The sequence below is a fragment of the Gymnoscopelus microlampas genome (assembly GCF_963454915.1).
Source record: "Gymnoscopelus microlampas genome assembly, chromosome: 13".
Taxonomy (NCBI): domain Eukaryota; kingdom Metazoa; phylum Chordata; class Actinopteri; order Myctophiformes; family Myctophidae; genus Gymnoscopelus; species Gymnoscopelus microlampas.
This window is the reverse complement of record NC_139950.1, coordinates 8,906,151-8,930,555: the sequence shown is the minus strand read 5'-3', so window position 1 is coordinate 8,930,555 and position 24,405 is coordinate 8,906,151. Positions and strand designations below refer to the sequence as shown.

The 24,405-nt window shown below is 40.9% G+C and overlaps 1 protein-coding gene across 1 annotated transcript; it reads left to right on the top strand.

The window, feature by feature from the left end:
• Positions 1–1,940: 1,940 nt before the first annotated feature.
• On the top strand, positions 1,941–20,969 carry chata (choline O-acetyltransferase a; the record flags this gene model as incomplete). The annotated part of the gene is made up of 14 exons (XM_084075977.1): positions 1,941–1,985; positions 3,269–3,463; positions 4,847–4,965; positions 6,601–6,654; positions 7,291–7,471; positions 9,710–9,887; positions 11,126–11,295; positions 16,390–16,490; positions 17,403–17,531; positions 18,196–18,318; positions 18,662–18,803; positions 19,381–19,443; positions 19,544–19,681; positions 20,532–20,969. The coding sequence occupies 14 exons, from the start codon at positions 1,941–1,943 to the stop codon at positions 20,967–20,969; spliced, it is 2,076 nt and encodes a 691-aa protein (XP_083932103.1).
• Between the last annotated feature and the right edge of the window lie 3,436 nt (positions 20,970–24,405).

Below are 24,405 nucleotides of genomic sequence, written 5' to 3'. Positions count from 1 at the left end.
TTAGAGAGATACAAATAGATGGAACTGAATTGAAACCTGCGTCTTTGTTGTCTGTATTCTATAGTCCATTTATTTTGAATGATGTATTCTGGAATGCATAGCCTAATTAATTGTATTATATGAACTTGCAACGAGCTGTATATATGTGTATAATGTACATAATTAAAAGATCAAGATGACGTGGAACTGTCAGTGTTTATGTCGATTATTTCTTATTGAGAAATCTCATTAAATGAAATATTTATTTGTATACATTTGTACCTCATCTGTGATTCACAGTAACATGTTTCTTGGATTCAGCACCATGGCTAGCGCCCTCGCCCAACAAACTAGTTATGGGCTCTTCTATAATAATTACATTCAATAATTTCGTCTTAAAATAAATATATTCAATAAGCAAATTAGGTGCATGATATTATTTTCAGAATCCAAACTGAAGATTGATGATAAATATAACCCAATCAATCACAGTCAATAAGGACAAACACATCTTAAATTATTATCTTAAGCTTATGTCCAGTATGCACACACACCATTAATAAATCTTTTTATTAAAAGCCCCAATTCCTTTGAAACAATGTGACTTAAAATGTGAATATAAAAAATAACGCAACATATCAAATGCACGGCTGCAAATTGTCTTGCTTCACACAGATGAATTGAGTAGCCTACAAAAGGACGAGTCATAGACTTTCTTGGGTTTAGAATGCTCTTGGCAGATATGAACTGCTCTTTCCTGTGCTTTTGTTGTTGTTGTTGCAAACTGCTAATACAAGTATTCAATCAATCAATATTCAGCGCCGAATCTGCGTCAGCTTGGTTCATTTGAGGAAAAAATGCAGAGAAAATGCCAGGTAAGGAGCATCTCTAGTCAGATGTAACAGTCCTGTAAGGTTAAACAGATCTTTACCAATCCTGTGCACATCAGAGACATTGGAGGCATACAAGACCGGGTCTCAATAAGAGGGGCAGAGAACACGCAAACTATTAAATAAACTTCTCTCCGCAAATAGCACGCATGCAGGCAGGCTTATGGGAGGAGCCTTGTTGTTAAGGGGGGGCTATAGGTACCTTCAGCATCTCTCCTGAGCCAACCAAACCAAAGATGTGTGTGTGTGAGGAGAGGATGGTACAGTAAGATGCTCAACCTGGGACCGGAATGAATGTTGCTCAATCCTCAAGGAGATGCTGAGTAGGAATGGACTCCGTGCGAGATGATGAACGGTTCATCTGAACTCCTTCAAACTTCACACGGGTGGAATTGCTGTTTATCTTCTTGGTGAGTGGGGGGGGGGGATGCTTTGCAAGTTTGTTTAACCCTTTTAGACCTGGAACGCATCTGTGTAATTTTAGATGTCTTTGGGCTATTGAAAAATAGCAGATATACAAGCTCATAGCGCGGCACCGAGTGCCGCGCTATGAGCTTGTAGATCTGCTATTTTTCTTTTTTATCTTGAACATTTGTGCAAATCTTTAAATATATATAAACAAATACATATTTATTTATTTATTTTTCATACACGCAATGTTAATATCGATGCCAACTGCAGCATATAGTTACTAGTATGTAATAGCCTCCGAAATTAAAATAATAACTGCATGTGAAAAGCGTCTAAGCTTTAATTTCCATGTTCCTTTAAAGTTATGCGAGTAACAATAACCAACCTGACAATTAATTTGCCTCGCTTGTATCACATTTACCACACAACAATTTATAGATAATTGCTTTCCGCCCCGGCGCGCCTTGATAAATCACAATTGATTTGGCATTCGTCTCTCTGCGATTTTTGCTTTAATATACCAACTAGATTCACGAGGGAACAACGTGTGACATTATTAATGCCAGTGAATTCCTCTTTTATTTATACATGCAGAGTGTGTCTGTCTCAGAGGGATTCATTCCTCTTGCCTGACTGCGCTTCCCAAACTTCAGCTCCAACATGCCCGTTCTGGACCCCCAGCCTTCTAAAGACCCTGGAGGGGGCAGCGATGTAAATATATGCTTCACTGTTTTTGTTATAACAAATAGCAGATCTACAAGCTCACAATGCGTCGCATCGCGACGCATTGTGAGCTTGTAGATCGGCTATTTGTTTGTTACCAGCGAGTTTTTAAGAATATTTTTCAATGGAAACTAAAATGGACTAAAAGGAAACGATATGTTTAAATATGTTTTGATAAGATTAAGATATAACAACACATCATTCTATAATACATATCTCTTTTTAAATCATTTTACTGACGTTGTCCTATAGCTCTGTAAAAGAGGGATATCAAATACTGTAATTTGTATTAGGCCTATAAGTAGTGGAAAGAGATTTTCTGACAATATTGGGTGCATAGGGTGAGTAAACTGTTTGAATGCCATAGCTATTGCAATGACACGTGCTAGGGCCTTATTGTGTACCTTTATGCTATTTACATCAATCTGATATTAAGCTACACATATGAAATTAGCACCACAGCCATGTGTTTAGACTCTGAGACTGAGATTGTATAGGATTCAAAGGAAATTCAGCTGTCTTAGATTAGATGGTGGTATTGTCAATTATGTTAATGGGGTCCTTGAGAGGGTTCCAGGGGGTCTTTGGCTAAATTTGAGTTGGGAACCAAATGGATGTTGCTGGTCTGTCAAATCAAATGGACCCTTACAGGTTCATTTGGTTCCATTTGCAAACTCTTTTATGGGGGTCTGTGGACTAACTGTCCTTAAGTTGACATCAGTGGTGTAAAGTAATTAAGTACATGTACTCAAGTACTGTACTTAAGTACAATTTTGAGGTACTTTTACTTTGCTGGAGTATTTCCAATTTCCAGTACTTTTACTTCTACTCCAACATCTCAGAGGCAAATATTGTACTTTTACTCCACTACAATTATTTGAAAACTTTAGTTACTATTTACTTTACAGATATAAATGATCAAACTATAAAACATACACTAACCACTTTAGACCTATTTGATACATAGGCTATTTGAATATAGCCGATCTACAAGCTCACAACGCGTCACATCGCGACACGTTGTGAGCTTGTAGATCTGCTATTTTCAAACATTTTTGTACTTTTACTTTTGGTACTTTAAGTACACTTTGATGCCAATACTTTTGTACTTTTGTACTTTTACTTGTAACAGAGTATTTCTATATTGCAGTATTGGTAGGCTACTTTTACTTAAGTAAAGAATTTGAGTACTTTTCCCACCATGGTTAAAAAGTTAAAGTATCTGGCTGGTTTGGCCAAGGTACTAAAATAACTCCATTTGCCAGGACCTGCTGCCAAAGCTGCCGGTGCCTGTCCTGCAGAACACCTTGGACATGTACCTGAGATGCACGAAGCACCTGGTGACAGAGGAGCAGTCCAAGAAGACCCAGAGCATCGTGAAGAAGTTTGGAGCCCCTGGAGGAGTGGGGGAGCTACTACAAAAACAACTCTTGGAGAGGAGGGAGAGCAAAGCTAACTGGGTAAATAAAGCCTTTACTTCTTCCGTGTGTGTGAGTGAAACAGCAAAAAAACAGTTGTATTGTTTTAAGTAAGACTAGGTATACGGCTAGTGCTAGTCAGTAGACCATTTTCAAGCAGACATTTTGATTGGTAAAACACAGCTGAATTAATTGTGGGTGTGTTTCATTTAAAGCTGTAATCCATAACTTTTATATCTGCGATTTGAACCCGGGTCTCCTGCATGAGAGACCAAACGTACCGCTCATGCAAGAGGCAATCACCACTCAGACTGAGGGGGCTAATTTTGTACCATTTTCTTACGGCTCTAAAGTGTACCATTTTCCATTTGAATGTGTTAATATGGTTAAAAGTGTCAGTGCCTCTCAGGGAGCCTGCAACCTTGTTTTGGTCTGATGGGTTCCTTCTGGTATGTCAACAATATTAGATAGCAGGTTAACCTCATTGCCACACGGATTTGTTGTTATAAACTCTGTGCATAAGTGATACCCCGACCTTGGTTGCCCAGGAAACGGAGCCATTCAAGACATAACGACGGCCTACGTGATGCCGAAAGGCATTACCCCACGTTATGTGTATATAACTTTGTATCTCTGTTTTAACGTCAGAAGAATTTCCGACGCTTGCAAGATCTCTTCTCTGGAATAAACCCAAATATTATTGTAAAACGTTCCTTCCTCCGTTTATTGATGTAATTAATTCTTATCTGACCGATAGATATGGACCGGTATTTACTAGGAAAAAATAAAGCTATCACAGACAATGGACATAGTGCACCTATGAGCTTCATGTGCTACTTGTCAACCACTCAGACCACCTCCAACCACTGTTTACTAACAGAAACACGTTGTACTTGGTATGGGCAGTACTCAGAGGGTGAAACTGGAGTACAATGCCTAGCTATGACTCTCCACCCCCCAAAACACACGTAAACATGCACAAAAGCAGCCTACTTTACCATATAAATTTAACAATTTAAGGACTTTAAAACGGCTATCTGTTGGAATTAAAATCTTCCTCAACATTCAAACTGTGTTAATATGGAAAAAACAAAAATCAGCCAAAACAAAAATCAAACTTATTTTGCTTCCGTCTACTATATGCACATACAACATCCCTGCAGTAGACTTCAGAACCACACATGTACTGTGGCTGTAATGTTTTGAGCTCTTTTATTGAAAGTGTGCTTAGTGGATTTGGGGAGGAATAATTATTCAGATGATATTAACATACAAAAGAAAACAAACGTCTCACTAGCTTCAAGCAAAGTTCTAGCGATTAAGTCTAACTATTGGGACATTAAATGTATTCAGTAGGCTACTTTGAATGTGTTCTGGCAATGCTGGTTTTTCCTTTTGCACAAACTGTACCCTTTTATTTGACAGATTTATGAATACTGGCTGAACGACATGTACCTGAACAACAGACAGGCGCTCCCCGTTAACTCCAGCCCTGTCATGGTCTTCCCACAGCAGAACTTCAAGGCTCCCATTGACTCTCTAAGGTAAGGTCCAACACACTGAACACTACAGTCTGACAAACACTATAAAAATGCTTTTTACGTGAGAAGTAAGGCAAGGCAAGGCAAGGCAAGGCAAGGCAAGGCAAGGCAAGGCAAGGCAAGGCAAGACAAGACAAGACAAGACAAGACAAGACAAGATGGCAAAACCAGACAAAACATCTCCAGGCATCTCCAGTCAGCCCTCATCTCACAGTTGCCAGTCAAAAATGTAGGATATGTTTCTTTGTCAAATCTAACCAAAGGTATAGGTACTTGAAGACTGGTATGGTATACAGAATAGGTATATCATTTGTGACATGGCTGTATGAAATGTTTACACCAGTGTTTCGTCTTTTTAATTTCAAGGACGCCCAGGTTTGATATGCATTAGGCCACAAACCCCCATTTGATACCATTCTTTATTTCTGGGACCCCGAGCTACACTGTAAAATCCTCAGTGTTTATTACGGGTCCATTTTGGTTCCATTTGTACACTCTCAGAGATACAGACCCAAAAGTCTGGTGGTCCCCAGACCTGATGTTGAGAACCAGTGGTTTGCCACAGTATCAATTACACCAGGTCTTAATTGAATACTTCCTGGATACATAGGAGTGTTCACGTTGACAGATGGGGGTCATTACCCAGTGTGCCTTGAGGGCCGAGAGGCCAGTGAACTGGTTGCAAATGCTAATAGACATCCAAGGCCGTGGTTTGGTTAACATGCTATTGATCTGGGCACAACGTGTCACAACCAGCTGACGTACATCAACCGATCACAACGTTACAGTATACCTCTAACACAGGTTTCCGACTAATCCATATAAAGGCCTGAGGTTCGGATTCTATAAAATGTTTTCTAAATCCTAACAGTTTTCTTTCAATGTTGCTATGTATCAGTGGTTCTCAAACTTGTCAAGGATCTCCAAAATTATATGTATTTGGGCCACCGACCCCCATCTGAAAATATTTTGTTCCAGGGACCCCCGGAAGCAAAGATTTGAGTTAAAAATGTTTGCTTTCAAAATATATATATTAAAAGATTTGCACGCATTTTCACAATTTTTCAAAAATAGCAGATCTACAAGCTCATAGCGCGGCAGAGCTATGAGCTCATAGCGCTATGAGCTTGTATATCTGCTATTTTTGAATAGTAATGGTTTAAGTGGTTACACAGATGCGTTCCCGGTTTTAATGGGCTTAGTCTTGCGTATAGCCAGACAACTATTCCACAATCTCTGAATGGTATATACTGTAGAGTCTGGAACTACAACTCCCAAAATCCGAGAGAGGAAACTGGCACTTCCGTTCATGAAAATATATTTTAAAATATCTTTACACTTTACTTTTTAATTTACATTTCTGCTAAGCAGCAAGCTATGTATACTTAGATGATTTGTATTTATATTAGGATAAATGTGCGCAACTGTAAAGACGAAACGGAAATGGAGAGGAGGCTCCACATCCGGTTTATATTCTAATCATGATCAGAGCTTCCGAGTCCCAGACTGTATGCCGGAAACATTAGAAAATTGTCGGAGGCAACAGTCTGGTAACGCGAGACTATAATGGGCTAAACAAGACCAAGGTTATACAGAGAGTCAGCGCTCACGCGGTGCAAAACAATTGTCTTTCCACAGGTTTGCTGCCCACCTCATTTCTGGAGTTTTGGAGTACAAGACTCTTCTTGACGCGTAAGTACATCTACTGGAACTCAACCTCACTTCATCGTCACAAGTTTCCACTAAGTGTAAAAAAGTGTGGGTGAAATAATCTTTATGCAAGCTTCCCAAGAACTGCAGTTACATTAACCATGTGAATCCTAGCATCGCGATTCTGGGGGGGGGGGGGTATTCAGCAGAAATAGCAGATCTACAAGCTCACAACGCATCACTAACGCGCCGCAACGCGTCACAATGTGATATGCTGTGAGCTTGTAGATCGGCTATTGTCAGCAAATATATTTAGTGCAGAGGGCAAAAAAGTAGGGGCCTAGTATCAGAGGCCTTCAACTAAGTATACAGGGTTTAAGTGGTTAAATAAAGAGTAAGAGTGAAAGTAAGATTAAAAACATCATAATATCAAACAAATATATCATAAAGTGGATGACAGTGTTCAAGAACAGCATGAATGAGAAAGTTAAAACGTCCCAGTTTTTATAGACATGAGACGCTTGTAGAGAACTGACAGAGTTGTATGTGTGTGTGGGTGTGCGTGTGCGTGTGTGTGTGTGTGTGTGTGTGTGTGTGTGTGTGTGTGCGTAAGTGCGTGCGCGCGTGCATGCGTGTGTGTGTGTGTGTGTGTGTGTGTGTGTGTGTGTGTGTGTGTAGACGTGCTCTGCCCACAGACTATGCGCGAGGCCAGCTGGCTGGCACCCGGCTGTGCATGGAGCAGTACTATCGTCTCTTCACCTCCTACCGCCTACCGGGGCCTGTGAGGGACACTCTGGTGGCACAGGAGAGCAGTGTGATGCCAGAACCTGAACACATCATTGTGGCCTGCAAGAACCAGGTGAGAATACATGATGTCAGTAATACAGCACAATGTCAAGAGATGTGGAACATGTGGAAACTATTGGCTCTTGTTGACAACTAGATTTTTAGGCCGCTATGTGGCTATATTGCACTATGAGCTAAGGCCAATTGAAATGTTAGACAGTAGACACTGCAGTAACACTAGCCTGGTTCCAGACGAAACTGCCATTACAAACAAATCCTTTGCAGATTAAGTCTGGCCCCTCTCTATAGAGATTGGATTTCTCTCCCTTCGAAGTTGTGAGGGACCAATCAGGGCCCAGTATGCAAATATGGGGCGGGTTTATCACCAGAGGCATTTTTCTTTTATTTGCCCCTCGGAAATGCAGGTTCCACACAGAGATTCCAGACTAATATCTACGCAGTGATATTAGTCTGGCCATGCCAGGCTACAGTAACACTACTGTCGTGCCCTTGTGTGTAATTGAGTTATTTTGATATTTGACTATTCTCATGCCAGAACCCTGAACAGTGTGTTTGTGTCAAGTTTGGTGAGGTTTGGTGCCTGTCCCCTGACGGAGCCCCAGGTGTGATTGTAGATCTGCTGAGCTTGTAGATCAGCTATTTTCACCATTTGTTGTAAGGCAAAGTATGTAGGGCTTAAGCGGTTAAAATGGGGCCGTAAGAGTGAATCAGCAACAGCTGATAGGACAAAGACTAAGCCTGAGGTAATAAACCTTTGACAAAGCAAACGTAGGATACGACCAACAATGATGAAATTGAAAGACATTCAGATATCGACATTACCAATGTAGCGAAACATGAAATTCAACCAACAAAAAACATGAACTGCAGTTCGTAAGTTGTCAGTCTAATGTGTAATTCAGACACACGATGCCGAGAGGACTGTATGTACCACGCATATGGTCTCCCTTAATTACAACGCTGGAATTAGCCAACATATCATGTTCTGTCATGTCGGCACACATCGTGTCCACTGACTGTGTCTGATTGTAAACACGCCAATTTATCTTCAATGAGGGATCAACCACCGTGGCCTAGTGACAAGTGCTCTCTGTTAACCCATTAAGACCGGGAACGCATCTGTGTGTCATTTTTTGATTTCTTTGGCTATTAAAAAATAGCAGATATACCAGCTCCGAGTGCCGCGATATAAGCTTGTAGATCTATGCTATTCTTTTTTAATCGTGAAAATCTTTGCAAATCTTTGAATATATATATTTTTAAAGCGAACCTGTGTAACTCAAATCTTTGCTTCTGGGGGTCCCTGGAACAAAATATTTTACAAATGTTCGCTTTAAAACAATATGTTTAAAGATTTGCACAATTTTTCATGATTTTTCAAAAATAGCAGATCTACAAACTCATAGTGCGGCACTCGGTGCCACGCTATGAGCTTGTACGTATATCTGCTATTTTTTAATAGCCAAATAAATCTAAAAATTACACACAGCTCTTAAAGAGTTAAGTTAATTAGCTATCGCATGTATGGCATTTGCATCAGATCAGTCAGCGTTCCCCCGGGAAGTCCCTATAGGAGTTATTGGACCTATCATCGTATAACAAGAGAAACGAAAACTGATGGGCCTGTGTACAGTAAGTCACCCGCTGTTATCATTCTGTGGACGGATATGACAGCCGAATTCAGGGTGCTTAAAACAACAGATACAAGCAAATGAAAGGGAAACTGTTACTGGGTTACTGTCACATCCCTTGAGAAGTGATGCCAGAACTTAATATAGTCACCAAATGTTCTACCTAGTGTTCCATTGACAACTGATGCTAATCATTCAACCCTGAAGAGCAGCTTCACATCACAGTATGTCATCTATCTATTAATTCACAGATTCACAAAACCTGTGTCTGTCTGTCTGTCTGTCTGTCTGTCTGTCTGTCTGTCTGTCTTTCCTGGGCATAACTCGGGCACCAACCGAACGTATACGGCCCCAAACTTGCCCTATGTGTCCCATATGACCCGGGGTTGAGCAGTGGCAATTCGATTGGACCAACGGTTTCCGAGAACCGATAAAACCCACGGATATCTGCGTTTGTCTGTGGAGGACAAACCGAATCTCTGTGCTCGGGAATGAGTGTGAGAACTGGCTTCACTGATTGGCCAACTCGACCCGTCGGCTTAACTGATTGGCGGAGCTTGGCGTGACATTTTGTGCTGCCATGTGTCAATGTGTTTGTTTATGTGATGCTTCCAAACCTGACTGAAACAGCCCGTGGCCTTTCTAAAACCTCCGTGTAGTTCTTTGTGCTGGACGTGGTGATCAACTTCCGCCGTCTGAACGAGCGAGACCTGCTCACCCAGCTGGAGAAGATCTCCAAGATGGCCAACAGCGAAGAGGAGCAAGTCCCTCCCATTGGTCTGCTCACTTCCGACGGACGCACCGAGTGGGCAGAGTCTCGTCGAGTACTCATGAAAGGTGGGCGGGGTTTAGAGTTGAACTGTTATTAGAGTTAGAGTTGAACTGTTGTTATTTCGAGGCCTTGGTAATAGACATAAATATATAGAGACCACATTATCCACTGTGGCCGTACGTCAACATCGCCTCCATATTACTCCACTGCAAGAAATATGCCTGTGTTTTATATTTTTTCTGTTTTTATAAATATTACTGTTTCTATCACATAAGGGGTTTCGGTATGAAAACCACATCTTTAATTTAACAACATAAATTTGACATTTGTAACGAGCGGGTGAGAATTATTGTGGGGAGACCTCCTGCCTCAATAGACATATACATGGGGCATAGATGCATTATTGTGGGGAGACCTCCTGCTTCATTAGACACGTACATGGGGCATAGATGCATTAGGAGGCACGGCTTGACCCTCTTAATATGGAGGCCACGATGACGCATCGCTGAGCAGCGGCCAATGCGGTATCAGTGTGTAAGCAATTCCCAACCTAGGGTCCCCAAGTACTTGGAAAAACACAACAATGTTATAATGATAATATACCGTAGCATTAATATAAAGAAATTCATGTAAAACTAGAAAAAGTGCTCCTCGGAGCACAGGTCTCCGCCAGGTCAGGAAGTTGCAATAGAGGTTATGTTGTGTTTGTAACAATATACGTTTTAAATGTCATTAAGGTTTCATACATTTCTATAGCATGCAGTATAATATATTGAGGAGCAGTTTATAGCAATTGACAATGACTTACAGTAAATGGTACTTGTAGTGTGTTGTAGGTAGAGTGTGAAGCGAGCGGTGATATTTATGAGTTATTAATTTCTATGAGTTATTCATTTCATCATGTGTCTCGCTAGCCAATCACAGCACGTCCTGCGAAGCTTAGCCAATTGCAATTAAGAGATTAGGTGTTCACAGACGGACGGACACACACACGGGGACACACACACACTGACGGACGGACGGACGGAGGGTAAAACATACTCTCCGCCAGGCCGAAAAAATAGTTTTTTTTCTTTAAAACTTCGAGTTACAAATAATCAGAAACTTTAAGTATACTATGTTGGTTACATTCCAAGCCGGGAACAGGATCGATTAATCGATCATTCAAACATTCTCTGAAAACGCAAGTGGGGGCCACAAATGCTTTTTTTTATTTTCACGTGGGCCCTGATCCTGCAAAGATCTGGGATTTAGGAACCACTGATGTAGGTTGTTAATGGTGGGGGGTTACTGCTTGTGTCAGAGTCCACCAACAGAGACTCTCTGGACATGATCGAGCGCTGCCTGTGCCTGGTGTGTCTGGACGACTCCTGCGGTCCCTATCTGACCGACACCAACCGCGCCATGCTGATGCTGCACGGAGGGGGAGGGGCCAAGAACGGCGGCAACCGCTGGTACGACAAGCCCATGCAGGTGAGCGAACACACCTGGGTAAAAAAAAGGCATTTTCTTTGATAATCACCTCTCCTTGTTGCACGTGTCCAGTGGTGGAGAAAGTACTCACATTTTTTACTTAAGTAAAAGTCAGGAATTCAAAATGTACTTGAGTAAAAGTACACAAGTGTTGGTGTCAAAATGTACTTAAAGTACCAAAAGTAGAAAGTACTCATTATGCAGAATGTCCTATTTCACAAAGTTTTCAAAAGTACAAAATGCATAAAAATATTTTGAAAATTGCAGATCTAGAAGCTCACAATGCGCCGCATCGTGAGCTTGTAGATTGGCTATTTTCAAATGGCCAAAATGTAGGGCTGATGTGTTTTTGTAATAATAATCAAAATCTACAAAGTAACTAAGGTTTTCAAATCATTGTAGTGGAGTAAAAGTACAATATTTGCCTTTGAGATGAAGTGGAGTAGAAGCAAAAGTACATAAAATTGTAATACTCCAGTAAAGTAAAAGTACCTCATAATTGTACTTAAGTACAGTACTTGAGTATATGTACTTAGTTACTTTACACCACTGCACGTGTCTTGAATTACATAAAGGGTAACAAAGTAGGAACTACAAATAGTGCTCCTCGGAGCACAGGTCTCCACCAGGTCAGGTAGGTTATTGTGGGCCAGCAATGTTTGGAATTCGCCAGTCAGGACGGAATATGAAAAATCGGACGGATATGTCTTGATCACTTGACTATAGAGATAATGTGTACCGATTTGCGTGATGTTTGGACAAGATTTGTGGGAAAACTATAAAAGAAAATGTTTCGCAAAAATCGGCCTCCTGGTGGTGCTATGATAGGGCAATGTTAAAAGGGTGGCATTTGTTCCGCAACGTAGTGCGAATGTGCGTGCAAATTTTTACCGCAATCGGACGCTGCCTTCATGATTTGCGTCATTCATTCACACACACACACGCACGCACGCACGCACGCACACAGATAGTGTGTTTTGATGTCACAGTATTGACACAATTCAGATCATAGATTTAGCTAAAATAGACATTCAGATTGAGTAACGTCATTAGCTATTCCATATAATTATGTCATCACGCAATGACATCACAACATCATTATTACATCAGATGTAATTGTCCTTTTAAATGTTGTCATTGTATTTTCCAACACTACGCCATTCAGGAACTTCAGGAAACTTCCCCTCCTTCTAACAACCTCCTCTGTAAATTAGTTGCACTGACTCACAGTGGTGCTGGTGTGTGAAATGTTTCACTGGACGATACATCTGAAAGGAGGACCTAAGAATTACTACCCATCTGCTGTGGTAGTCGGACGCAAGGTTTACTCATTTGGAGGATACGATAACAAGAACAACAGTGATCAGATTGAAGTCCACATCTTCAACACAGTGTCTCTACGCTGGAGGAAGTTGCCCCCATGGACAAATGGAAGAGGAGAACGTCACCTTGAGGTTCCCTGCATGCGCAGGTGCCACACAGCTGTTCTGGTAGAAGATATTGCCTACATCTGGGGAGGATATCCTTACGGTAACGAGCTTTATTCATTTCATGTTGACAACCACAGATGGTCCAAGCCCAATATTTCTGGTACTGTTCCAGAGGGGAGGCACTGCCACACAGCCTGTGTCTTGAGGAAGGTCATGTATATCTATGGAGGAAACACCACGCTGACTGGACGCACTAATGGCATCTACAAGTTGGACACCACCACAATGGTCTGGTCTTTAATTAACACCAGAGGAACTCCACCACCTGGTTCATCATTTCACTCTGCCACCATCATCGGGACAAAGATGTTCGTATTTGGGGGCTATGAGGGCCAGGGTCCCAACAACATCATCACCACAGTGTTTGACACAGAGACCAACAGCTGGCTGAGCACACCTTCTGCACAGATTCTTCCAGAAAGAAGCGCTGGTCATTCAGCCTTTGCCTACAATGGAGAGCTGTACATATTTGGTGGCTACAACTCAAGCACTCAGAACATCAATGGTCTGTGGAACTTCAATCCACAGACCTACTCATGGAAGAAGGTTGAGCCAAAAGGGAAATACATCCCGTGTTGGATGTATTGGACTTGGAGGAGTTGTTGCATGGTGGTGGGAGATCGTATCATCATCTTTGGAGGATACAACTCACCTGATGACCTGTGTATCTTAGATGTAAGTCCGAATCTGAAGATGTTATGCAAGCTAGCAGTTATTCAGTACGGTGTGGAGCAGTCTGAACTACCACATAACATCAGGTGGGAACTGGCAGCCATGACTGCCAACAATAACTGAAAACAACATAGCCCTATAATAAAAAGAGAAAACAACTGTGATCCCGCTATAAATAAATAAACAACTAAACAACTAAACAAATACATAAATAAACTAGAAAAAGTGCTCCTCGGAGCACAGGTCTTCGCCAGGTCAGGTAAGTTATTGTGGGCCAGCAATGTTCGGAATTCGCCAGTCAGGATGGAATATGAAAAATCGTACGGATCCGTCTTGATTACTTGACTATAGAGATAATGTGTACCGATTTGCGTGATGTTTGGATACATTTTGTATAGGAGTAATATGGAAAAAAATGTGTGCAAAAATCGGCCTCCTGGTGGCACTATAAAAGGGCAATATTAAAAGTGTGCATTTGTTCCTCAACGTAGTGCAAATCTGAGTGCAAAGTTTCACCGCAATCGGCATTTAGTTCAATACGGGCCACTCCTGCAAACTTTAGATGTCAATCTAAGCCAATCAGGATGGAATATGGAAAATTAAACAGAGCCGTCTTGATCACATGACTATAGAGATCATGTGTGCCGATTTACGTGAAATTTGGATAAAATCTGAAGGAGTAATATTTAAAAAAATGCTTTACATAAGTCGTCCTCCTGGTGGCGCTTTAAAAAGAAGATGTGAAAAATCCAGGGAAAACATTTTCCTTTGGCCTCTAGGGAGTGTCCATACAAAGTTTTACACACATCGGTGCAGTTATAGGTAAAAACGGAAATCGGCCTGTTATAGCGCCACCATGAGGCCGATTTTCAAGTGGCATTTCTTCCTCGGGCTAGTGAGAATGTGTGTGCAAAATTTCACGGAAATCGCAAGCTGTGTTCATGATTTGAGGCATTTTGTCGAAAATGGAGCAGTCCTGCAAACTTTGGAAGCCAATCTTAGCCAATCAGGATGGAATATGAAAAATATGGAAGACCCGTTTCGTTTAATGACTATAGAGATACCATGTACCGATTTGCGTGATGTTTGGACAAAATCTGTAGGAGTACTGTCAAAAAATTAGTTTAGCAAAAAGCGGCCTCCTGGTGGCGCTATGAAAGGTTCTGAATTGGCATCCAGGGAGTGTGTGCACGGTTTCCCTACGATCAAGCCAACGGCGCAGTAGATTAGCCGTTCGCAGACAGAATGACACATGGACGGACGGACAGGGTGCAAAACATACTCTCTCGCCATGCCTTTCGGCCTGGCGGAGACAATGAAGGAACGTGGGGGTCCGGGGACCCCCGGGGGGGGGTCCTGGAGGCGTTCAGGGTCTGCAACCCTGAGAGTATCTAAATGGAACACGCTTAGCATAGACTGGGGTCCGAGAGATTACATAAAAAAATCATATTAAATGGGGGCCTTTTTAAAAAGATTGAGAAGTACTGAGGGACTGTGGAGACAGCTGAGGCCTGGGTGTGTGTGTGTGCGTGTGCGTGTGCGTGCGTGCGTGCGTGCGTGCGTGCGTGCGTGCGTGCGTGCGTGCGCGTGTGCGTGTGTGTGTGTCTTTCTTTACATGACACATAATGTCCATGCAACTTGACAGTTGTCTCCACACCACACAACCCCAGTGCGACTTACTTAGTTGAGACTATCTTTCAAGTTTGCGTGAAAGTTTCACTGTGTCAAGCCAGCCTAAGGGTTCACGGAATGTCAAGGGATGTATTCGGCTCATCCCAGGCCAAATTAAACATTTTCATTAGGCAGGATCCTACGCTACGATTACGGCCCCTGAGCCTTAACAGAGGTCATTAGTATGGACTTAGATAGAGGTGTTTTGATTAAGAATTTAGCTGACATGTCGTACATGATCCCCATGTTCTCTACCCAGAGACTCAATCATCATACTTTGCAGATGATTGCTTCAGAGCAGAGTGAACTTAAATGTATAAAAAGAGAAGCCTCAATGTTTTTACATTCTCTAACAAGATACATGAGCAAGTTAATCAACAAGTCTCTCTATGAATCACACATCTGTTCTTCGCATATCTCGAGAAGCGTTTGACAGATCGACTTCATACTTGGCGTGTGTATCGCAGAGGACCTGAGGGATTGCGGTACCCGTTACTGGGACGTTGGTCGGATCAGCGGTTCTTAAAGAATATCTATACAAAATTCACAAATTCCCATATATGGAGATCCTTGATATTATCTATATGATGTCTTAGTACTGACTTCATAGACTGGCCTCCAAGTGATATGATCAGTGGTGCAAAAATTACTCAAATTCTTTACTTAAGTAAAAGTACCAATACTGCAATAGAGAAATACTGTTACAAGTAAACGCCCAGAATTCAAAATGTACTTGAGTAAAAGTACAAAAGTATTGGCATCAAAATGTACCAAAAGTACTAAAATGTTTGAAAATAGCAGATCTACAAACTCACAACGCGTCGCGATCTTGTAGATCGGCTATTTTCAAATAGCCTATGTATAAAATAAAAAGTGGTCTAAAGTGGTTAATGTATGTTTAATAATATCATAATTTATATCTGAAAACTAACTAGTAACTAAAGTTTTCAAATAATTGTAGTGGAGTAAAAGTACGATATTTGCCTCTGAGATGTAGTGGAGTCGAAGTAAAAAAAGTGGAAACTGGAAATACTCAAGTAAAGTACACATACCTCAAAATTGTACTTAAGTACAGTACTTAAGTAAATGTACTTAGTTACTTTCCACCACTGGATATGATAATAGGTAGTGCACTAAGTACTCTGACAATGATTACAGTGGGTATTGCATAACTGGAGGGGAATACGTTCCAGGCTTTGCACTAGTAAGTGTATCCATTTTAACTGTAAAAACAGCTATGGTGACTGTTTGTCTGTTTCAGTTTGTGGTAGGATCGGACGGTTGCTGTGGAGTGGTCTGTGAGCATTCCGCGTTTGAAGGCATCGTTCTGGTGCAGTGCACCGAGTATCTCCTCAAATACATGTAAGTCTAGAACAGATGGCTTTGGCGATGGCTTTTCTTTGAACCAGGTTCAAACCTGGCGTGTCCCTGTTCTGGGCAACGTCATTACAGGCGCAAAAGAAAAGTTGAAACATGTCAAAAGAAAAACACAACAAACAACCAAAAAGATTTCATTTCAAAAGCATTCAGAGAAGTTTGACACATTTTGGCAAAAAAACTAAAACAGGGCATAACCATTTAAACCCTATACTTCCGGGGTCCCCCAGGCGAATGTTTACACCAAATCTCTTTGCCGAAAATAGCCAATAGGCTCTATACACAGCAGCCATATTAGAAAGAAACTGGGCCTCTTCCTTACTTCCTTCACAGGTGTTACCAATGATACTAATGTTCCATTCTGGTCAAACAGAGTCAGGGTGCTGATAATGTGCATGTTGTCTCACTGGAAACACTCTGTTACACCAGTGGGTCTCAAAGTGTGGTCCAGGGACCCTCATGGTTCCTTGAGGGGGTTCCAAATGGCCCCTTAGGTGTGCAACTCTGAGAGTGTACAAATGGACCATACAGGTCCATTTGGTTCCATTTGTACACTCTCAGAATTATGGGGGTCCTTGAACTGAAAGGTTTGAGAACCACTGTGCTACACTAAATGGAACAGAGCCTTCATTTATACAATTGGTAACACCTGTGAAGGAAGTAAGGAAGAGGCCCAATCTCTTTCTAATATGGCTGCTGTGCATAGAGCCTATTTACTATAAGCTCAAAATGTGTCATGTTGCAACATGTTGTGAGCTGGTAGATGTGCAATTTCTGTTGAACGTTTGCGTATTTTCACTGCATATTGACATGCCCAGACCAGGGACGCTAGGGTTCATGTGGTTTAAGTGGTTCACAACCAAACGTGATGCCATATCTCCGTCTGACACCCTGCAGGAGCGGCAGTCCATCCAAGCTGGTGAGGGCCGCCAGTGTGAGCGAGCTTCCTGCGCCTCGCAGGCTGCGCTGGAAATGTACGCCTGAGGTCCACAAACACCTCGCCTCCTCTGGGGACAAACTACTGAGGTCAGTGTGTGCGCTATTTAGCAGTGGTGGAAAAAGTACTAAAATGTTTTACTTAAGCAAAAGTTTCAAGTGCAGTGTAGAAGTACTCTGTTACAAGTAATAGTCCAGAATTCAAAATTGACTTGAGTAAAAGTAAAAAGGTATTGGTATAAAAATGTACTTAAAGTACCAAAAAGTAGAAACTACTCATTATGCAGAATGTCCCATTTCACAAGTTTTCAAATGCTAAAATGTCTAAAAATCTTTTGAAAATAGCAGATCTACAAGCTCACAATGCGTCGCATCGCGACACATTGGGAGCTTGTAGATCGGCTATTCTCAAATGGCCGAAATGTATATCGGGCTGAAGTGGGTAATGTATGTTTTGTAATAATATTAAAAATCTACAAAGTAACTAGTAACTAAAGCTTTCAAATAATTGTAGTGGAGTGAAAGTACAATGTTGTCCTCTGAGATGTAGCGGAGTAGAAGTAAAAGTACAGACATTTTTAAATACTCCAGCAAAGTAAAAGTACCTAAAAATGTTCAAGTACAGTACTTGAGTAAATGTACTTAGTTACTTTACTCCACTGCTATTTAGGCCTACATTATATCTACAAAACCCAAGACAAAACTAGAAAGACCATGACATCAAGCCATACATTTTATGTTCTCTTGGTTTTAGGCTGGTGAGGAATCTGGACATGAATGTTCACAAGTTTCACGGCTACGGCAAAGAGTTCATCAAGAAGCAGAAGATGAGCCCAGATGCGTACATCCAGGTCGCCCTGCAGTTAGCCTACTACAGGTAAACGGATCCTGGATTCTTCGTCTTACGACTATGTTGCCTCGCCGAAAATAAACCATTTTCTTTCCGTCAAACAACGTTTACTGGAGATTCAAGGCGCACGCGAGCGATAACAATACTGTATAGGAGTCTCCAGGCTTCCATTACACAAACATAGAAAAAAACATGTAACATCTGAAAAGAAATAACTGAGTCTCAGCTAAAAAAAAACGTGACATATCACATCATACGTTTCAGTTCAAAACAGTTATTTTTCAGCGCACACAGTTAAACAGCCACACAACTACAAATCTCTTTCTCTCTCTCTCTCTCTCTCTCTCTCTCTCTCTCCCTCTCTGTCTAGGTGTCATGGGAGACTGGTGTCAACCTATGAAAGTGCTTCCATTCGTCGTTTTCGGGAGGGCAGAGTGGACAACATTCGCTCAGCCACGCCTGAAGCTCTCTCGTTTGTTAAAGCAATGACCGATGGCAAACTGGACTCAAGTGTAAGCTCATTTCTTTCTTTAATACTACGATAATAATAATAATAAATAATAATAAAAGGTTTCAGCCAAGCAAAATGCTGCCATGAATAATCATGTGAAAAGCAATTCCATTTTTTTCCACAATGTATTTCTGTTATTTACTACCATAAATCAGTCGTGGAAAAAGTATATGCGATGCGACGCGCTATTTTCAAATAGATATGTATAAAATAGGACTGAAGTGGTTAATGAATGTTTTATAATGTAATCATTTATATCTGCAAAGTAACTAATAGCTAAGGTTTTCAAATAATTGTTGTGGAGTAAAAGTACAATATTTGTCACTGAGATGTAGTGGAGTAGAAGTAAAAGTACTGAAAATTGGAAATACTCCAGTAAGGTAAAAACACCTCAAAATTGTACATAAGTACAGTACTTGAGTAAATGTACTTTACACCACTGCCATACATAGCGCCATTTGATAGTTTCCTTCTAGTCTGTGTTAAGTGTAAAATGGCTTGCACGTTGCACCTACTGTAAATGAAGGGTTGTAATGACCCAGTATTGATCTTTGGTTATTCTTTTTTTTTCTTCCTAGAACACAGAGAAGATGGAAAAGTTAAGAGGCGCCATAACTGCACAGACAAAGTACACTCTTTTGGTAAGAATCTGACAATCAATACGCCTATAGACCTGTGAGGTTGATACCGATACAAATCAATAGAGATATAATAACGAAACGCAACGTTTTTCCTTTCCAGGCTATTACAGGGATGGCAATAGACAATCACTTGCTGGGACTTCGTGGAATTGCACAAGAACTTCAGATGGAAAAGCCAGAGATATTTACAGATGAATCCTATCTCCTCAGTAACCACTTTACTCTCTCTACGAGTCAGGTATGTTCATTTAATGTCAAGAGAAATCATCAAAATATATGTTATATTTAAAAATAAGCCATTTACACTGTGAGCACTTCTTAAAATATCCATAACATTAGTTTTTATTACTTTATTATTAATGTTAATGGCCATCGTTTTAGCAGTATACTTTCAGCACTAATCAACGACAATTATTGTATTGGAGAGTAGACCTTCAGGTTTTGTGAATCTGATCAATATAAAAAAGACCCCCAACAGTAATCCTAACTAACCACTGTAGATTAGTACTCGTAAAAGGGTTGCTATAGTTCAGTTTAGGGGTTCAACAGTTAATCTAACTAATCGATTTAATCGATGATAGCAAATATTCAATTATTTATCGATAGTTGCAGCCTTAGTTCAGTTCTCATTGTGCAAATAGCAGATCTTCATGTGAAGGTGTGAGCATAGACCTACTATTTTAACCCATTAAAACCGGGAAAGCATCTGTGCCATTTTATACATTGGCTGTTCAAAAATAGCAGATCTACAAGCTCATATCACGTCACTTCGTGCCGCGCTATGAGCTTGTATTTTTGAAAAATCTTGAAAATGTGTGCAAATCTTTGAATATATACATTTTGTAAAGCGAGTTTTACTCAAATCTTTGCTTCTGGGGGGTCGCTGGAACAAAATATATTGAGATGGGGGTCTGTGGCCAAATACATATAATTTTGGGGGTCCTTGACATGAAAAAGTTTGAGCACCACTGATATAGCAACATAAGTTTTTCAGAAAACTGTTTTCTGAAAAACGATTGTAGAATCGGCCTCAGGTCTTTCATTTTTGGATCATTTCCATGCATTTTTCCCCCCACATTTTCCTCCAGGTTCCTACGACCGTGGACATGTTCTGCTGCTACGGCCCGGTCGTTCTCAACGGTTACGGGGCCTGCTACAACCCGCAGTCAGACCACATCATCTTCTGCGTCTCCAGCTTCCGCGAGAGCCCCGAGACCTGCTCCACCCAATTTGTCCTGGTTCTGGAGCAGGGACTGCTGGAGATGAGGGATTTATGTAACAAATGCAACAACCCCGTTCGACCCGAGCAGACCAAGAATAAGGGACAGACACTGGAAACGCACACGCAGACCGAAACCAACTGGGAGAGAGGCGCCGCCGCACCCCACGCCGGCGGGGATCAGAACCGACAACCGCCGCCACAGGTTCTGGTCGACAAGGCAGCGGATCGGAGCAAGGCGGAGGCTCATACCCAAACCTCGTCGCAGGGAGAGTCCAGTGCTTTGAAGAATGGAAGTAAGCCATAGAGAACGGTTGGCGTCAATGGAAAATGTGCAATATGAATTGTTTTTGCTTTGCGTTGCAAAGACGTGTTTTTAACCACTTAAACCCTCTAGACCAGGGGTCTTCAATAGGGGGTCCGGGACCCCCAGGGGGTCCTCAGAGCTACTATAGGGGGTCCGCCAAATTTTTGTGTGAGAGGATGTTTTTTTTTTGTTTACATTAACCACTTGAACCCTAGCATACCTATTCTGAGGGGAACTTTAGCCGAAAATAGCAGATCGGCTATTTTTTGCAAAGAGGTATAGGTGTAGAGGGAAAAAAGAGGGAAAAAAGTTTAATCTGAAAAACAATTTTATACAATATAGAGGGGGTCCCTGCTTCATCTCTCTCTCTCAGATAGGGGGGCTGAAAACGTTGAAGACCCCTGCTCTAGACTTAGTGAAACGGACCTGAGTTGGCTCTGTACCTGGTCTGCCCTCGTTTCCTTCTACACCAAATGTCTTCGCCAGAAACAGCAGATCTACAAGCTCACAACGCACCCTGTTACGACGCGTTGACACAGCTTGTAGAGCGGCTATTTCTGGTGACTGTTACATGTTGCGACTATGGTCGTACTTGCGGTTGTATTTTGGGGGTTATGATTTGGTGTGCCAGGCAGAGGTGAGACTATGAGTGTGCGTCTGTGTGCCTGTATGCAAATCAGGTGTGCCAAATCTGCCAATCCATGAAGACGATTGGTGGGGACATTTCCAGGAGGTCTACCTTCCGATTGGTTAACTATGATGGAGGTTCCTTATATAAGAGAGAGAGCAAACCACAGTGACGCACGCAGGGGGCAGATCCCGTCTTCCTCCTCATCCAACCGGCCACCATGAATTCTGTTTGTGTTTAGTTACCTATGAGCTATTTGCTTTGATAATGTTCTGTCAGGACAACTCATGAATGGATAAAGGCCAACTCATGAAGATATTTTTATTGAATATAAAATGAGCAATATATTTATTATGGTTTGGCGATGAATTGGATCTGCTTGTACTCTGATAAAGTGCATCTCCCAACCATACGGACTCCGAATATTTAGCCCTCTTTTGATTTGTTGATTCATTCATCCTCAGTTATCACTAAATTCTTATTTATGAAACCAACTTAATGTTTTGCACGTTAACCCTTTGTTTGTGTGGCTACATGGGAGTTGGGGAAGGCAGGAACGTATTCATGTTGTGTCTCAGGCACCCCTAGACTGGGGCATAACAGCTACCCCCAGAATAGGGCTGGGGTTCAAGTGGTTTTTAAGTCACTGAGAAAGAAAGTATTTTAACTAGTGATGAGAATGATCTGTGAACATGTTTTGTGATATATTAAAAAATGTAGTTGGTAGACTATATTTAAAGTGTTGAAATAATGTATTAAAGTGATAAACATTTTGTGAAAAAAGAGAATAATATAATGTAATATATGTATTTAAGTTATTTTTGGCAACGAGGCAAAGAGATGGTCTTTGCTGTTGCAAAAAAAAATGAATTCATGATATTTAATGTGAGGGTATTATAGTACAGTAGTGCAAAGATTTATATTATATAAAAACTAAACCGAATGTATGACTCTAAATGATGAGAGAGATTTCTTGTATTGTTTGGATGAAATGCCAAAAAAAAAAAAAAAACATTCCATGTGAATTTGATGTTTATCAAGACATGTTTTTGCACTATAAATTGAGGTAAATCAATCCATGCATAAGTGTGTTGTGAAACTACTTACAGAATGACACTTTACTGATACCGAAGAAATTCCAGCCTCATGGCGAGGTCCTGGTTACAATGAGTTCTATGTTAAATGAAAACGAACTATAACAAAGCTTTCTTGTTTAATAACTTGGATAATATTCTGTGCGACGGACAGGCTGCATGCTGCTCTCTGAAACATGGTGAAAGTACAGTACAAATTTCAGTTGTGTAGCCTAGAGAATTGGCTGTGTCTATACAGTATGAGGTATTAACAAAACGACAATAATAATAAACTGTGCAATTAGCAGAAATGTGTGATTATACTGCAATATGTTCAGTTGTATGTCCTAGACTGGAACTGTCCCGTACAAGAGCAGTAAGAAATAAAGAAGCAATTGTCCATGTTAAGAAGGGACCATTTTGAGTATCTAAAGAATGTTTAAATGTGATCAGAAATGTATTTGTAAAGTAGTGACTCACAGAAAAACGATTAAGTTATTTATTTTTGTATAAATAATGTTGTAGATTGTGTAAAATATACATTTTATTTAAGACTATATAAAACAATGTATTTATGGCTGTGATGTAAAATGAATGAATACAAGTTTAAATGTAATAATGTTAATGTAATAAATATATATATCGTAAATCATACAGTACTTGATGTTTCATGCTTACATCAACATGTGAATGTTCTTAACCCATTAAGACCTGGAACGCATCCGTGTCACTTTTTCATTTGAGCTAAAAAGCATTATTTTACACTTTGGTTATTCAAAAATAGCAGATATACAAGCTCATAGCGTGGCACCGAGTGCCGCGCTACAAGCTTGTAGATCTGCTATTTTTGAAAAATCGTGAAAATGTGTGCAAATCTTTGAATATATATTGTTTAAAGCGAACCTTTTTAACTATTCTTTGCTTCTGGGGGGTCCTGGAACAAAACATTTTGAAATGGAGGTCGGCGGCCGAATAAATATAATGTTGGGGGTCCTTGACATGAAAAAGCTTGAGCACCACTGACATAGAAACATAAGTATTTTCAGAAAACTGTTAGGATTTAGAAGACATTTTGTAGAATCGGTCTCAGGTCTTGTTAAACTATATGAGATAAGACAAATACCTGTCCACAAAACTTATACAGTTTTGTATCTTCATACAAAATAATTGGTCCTCACTAACGCTCATCATAAGATGGCACCATTTCTGTCTACTCTCTCTGTGTCTCAGAGGAGGGCTGTGGACAGTTCAGAAACCTGCCTACCAGTGACATCACCGGTAAGCAGGTTTGGTCATTTCAAACAAGATTTCAAACCATTTTCTTAATGCAAGAACAATGGCTTATTTTTCCAGCATGCCAACTTTCCAGGAAGAGAAAGGCTGGAGTTTCTATTAGCTTGGAATCTCCATCAATGAGATGCAGAGAGAGCACACGGAAATTGTGCCATCTTATCATGACCATTAGTGAGGACCAATTATATGAAGATAAGGTTCAAAATGGTGCTCCTTTAACACTGCCAGAGGTTAATCTCATAATGTACTCACCAGTGCCAAGGTTTTATTGTTGTTTTTTGTTTTTTTCACGTCGCCATAGACCCCGTTAAAATCCTTAAGAGTGCACTGTTTGTAAACATTGTGCACATGTCCCTGTGTCTCCCAGTGCAGACCACGTGTCAAACGGGGCATCCATGTTGTAATTAGAACGGTTTATGTTAAACAGTGATGACCGAGGAGA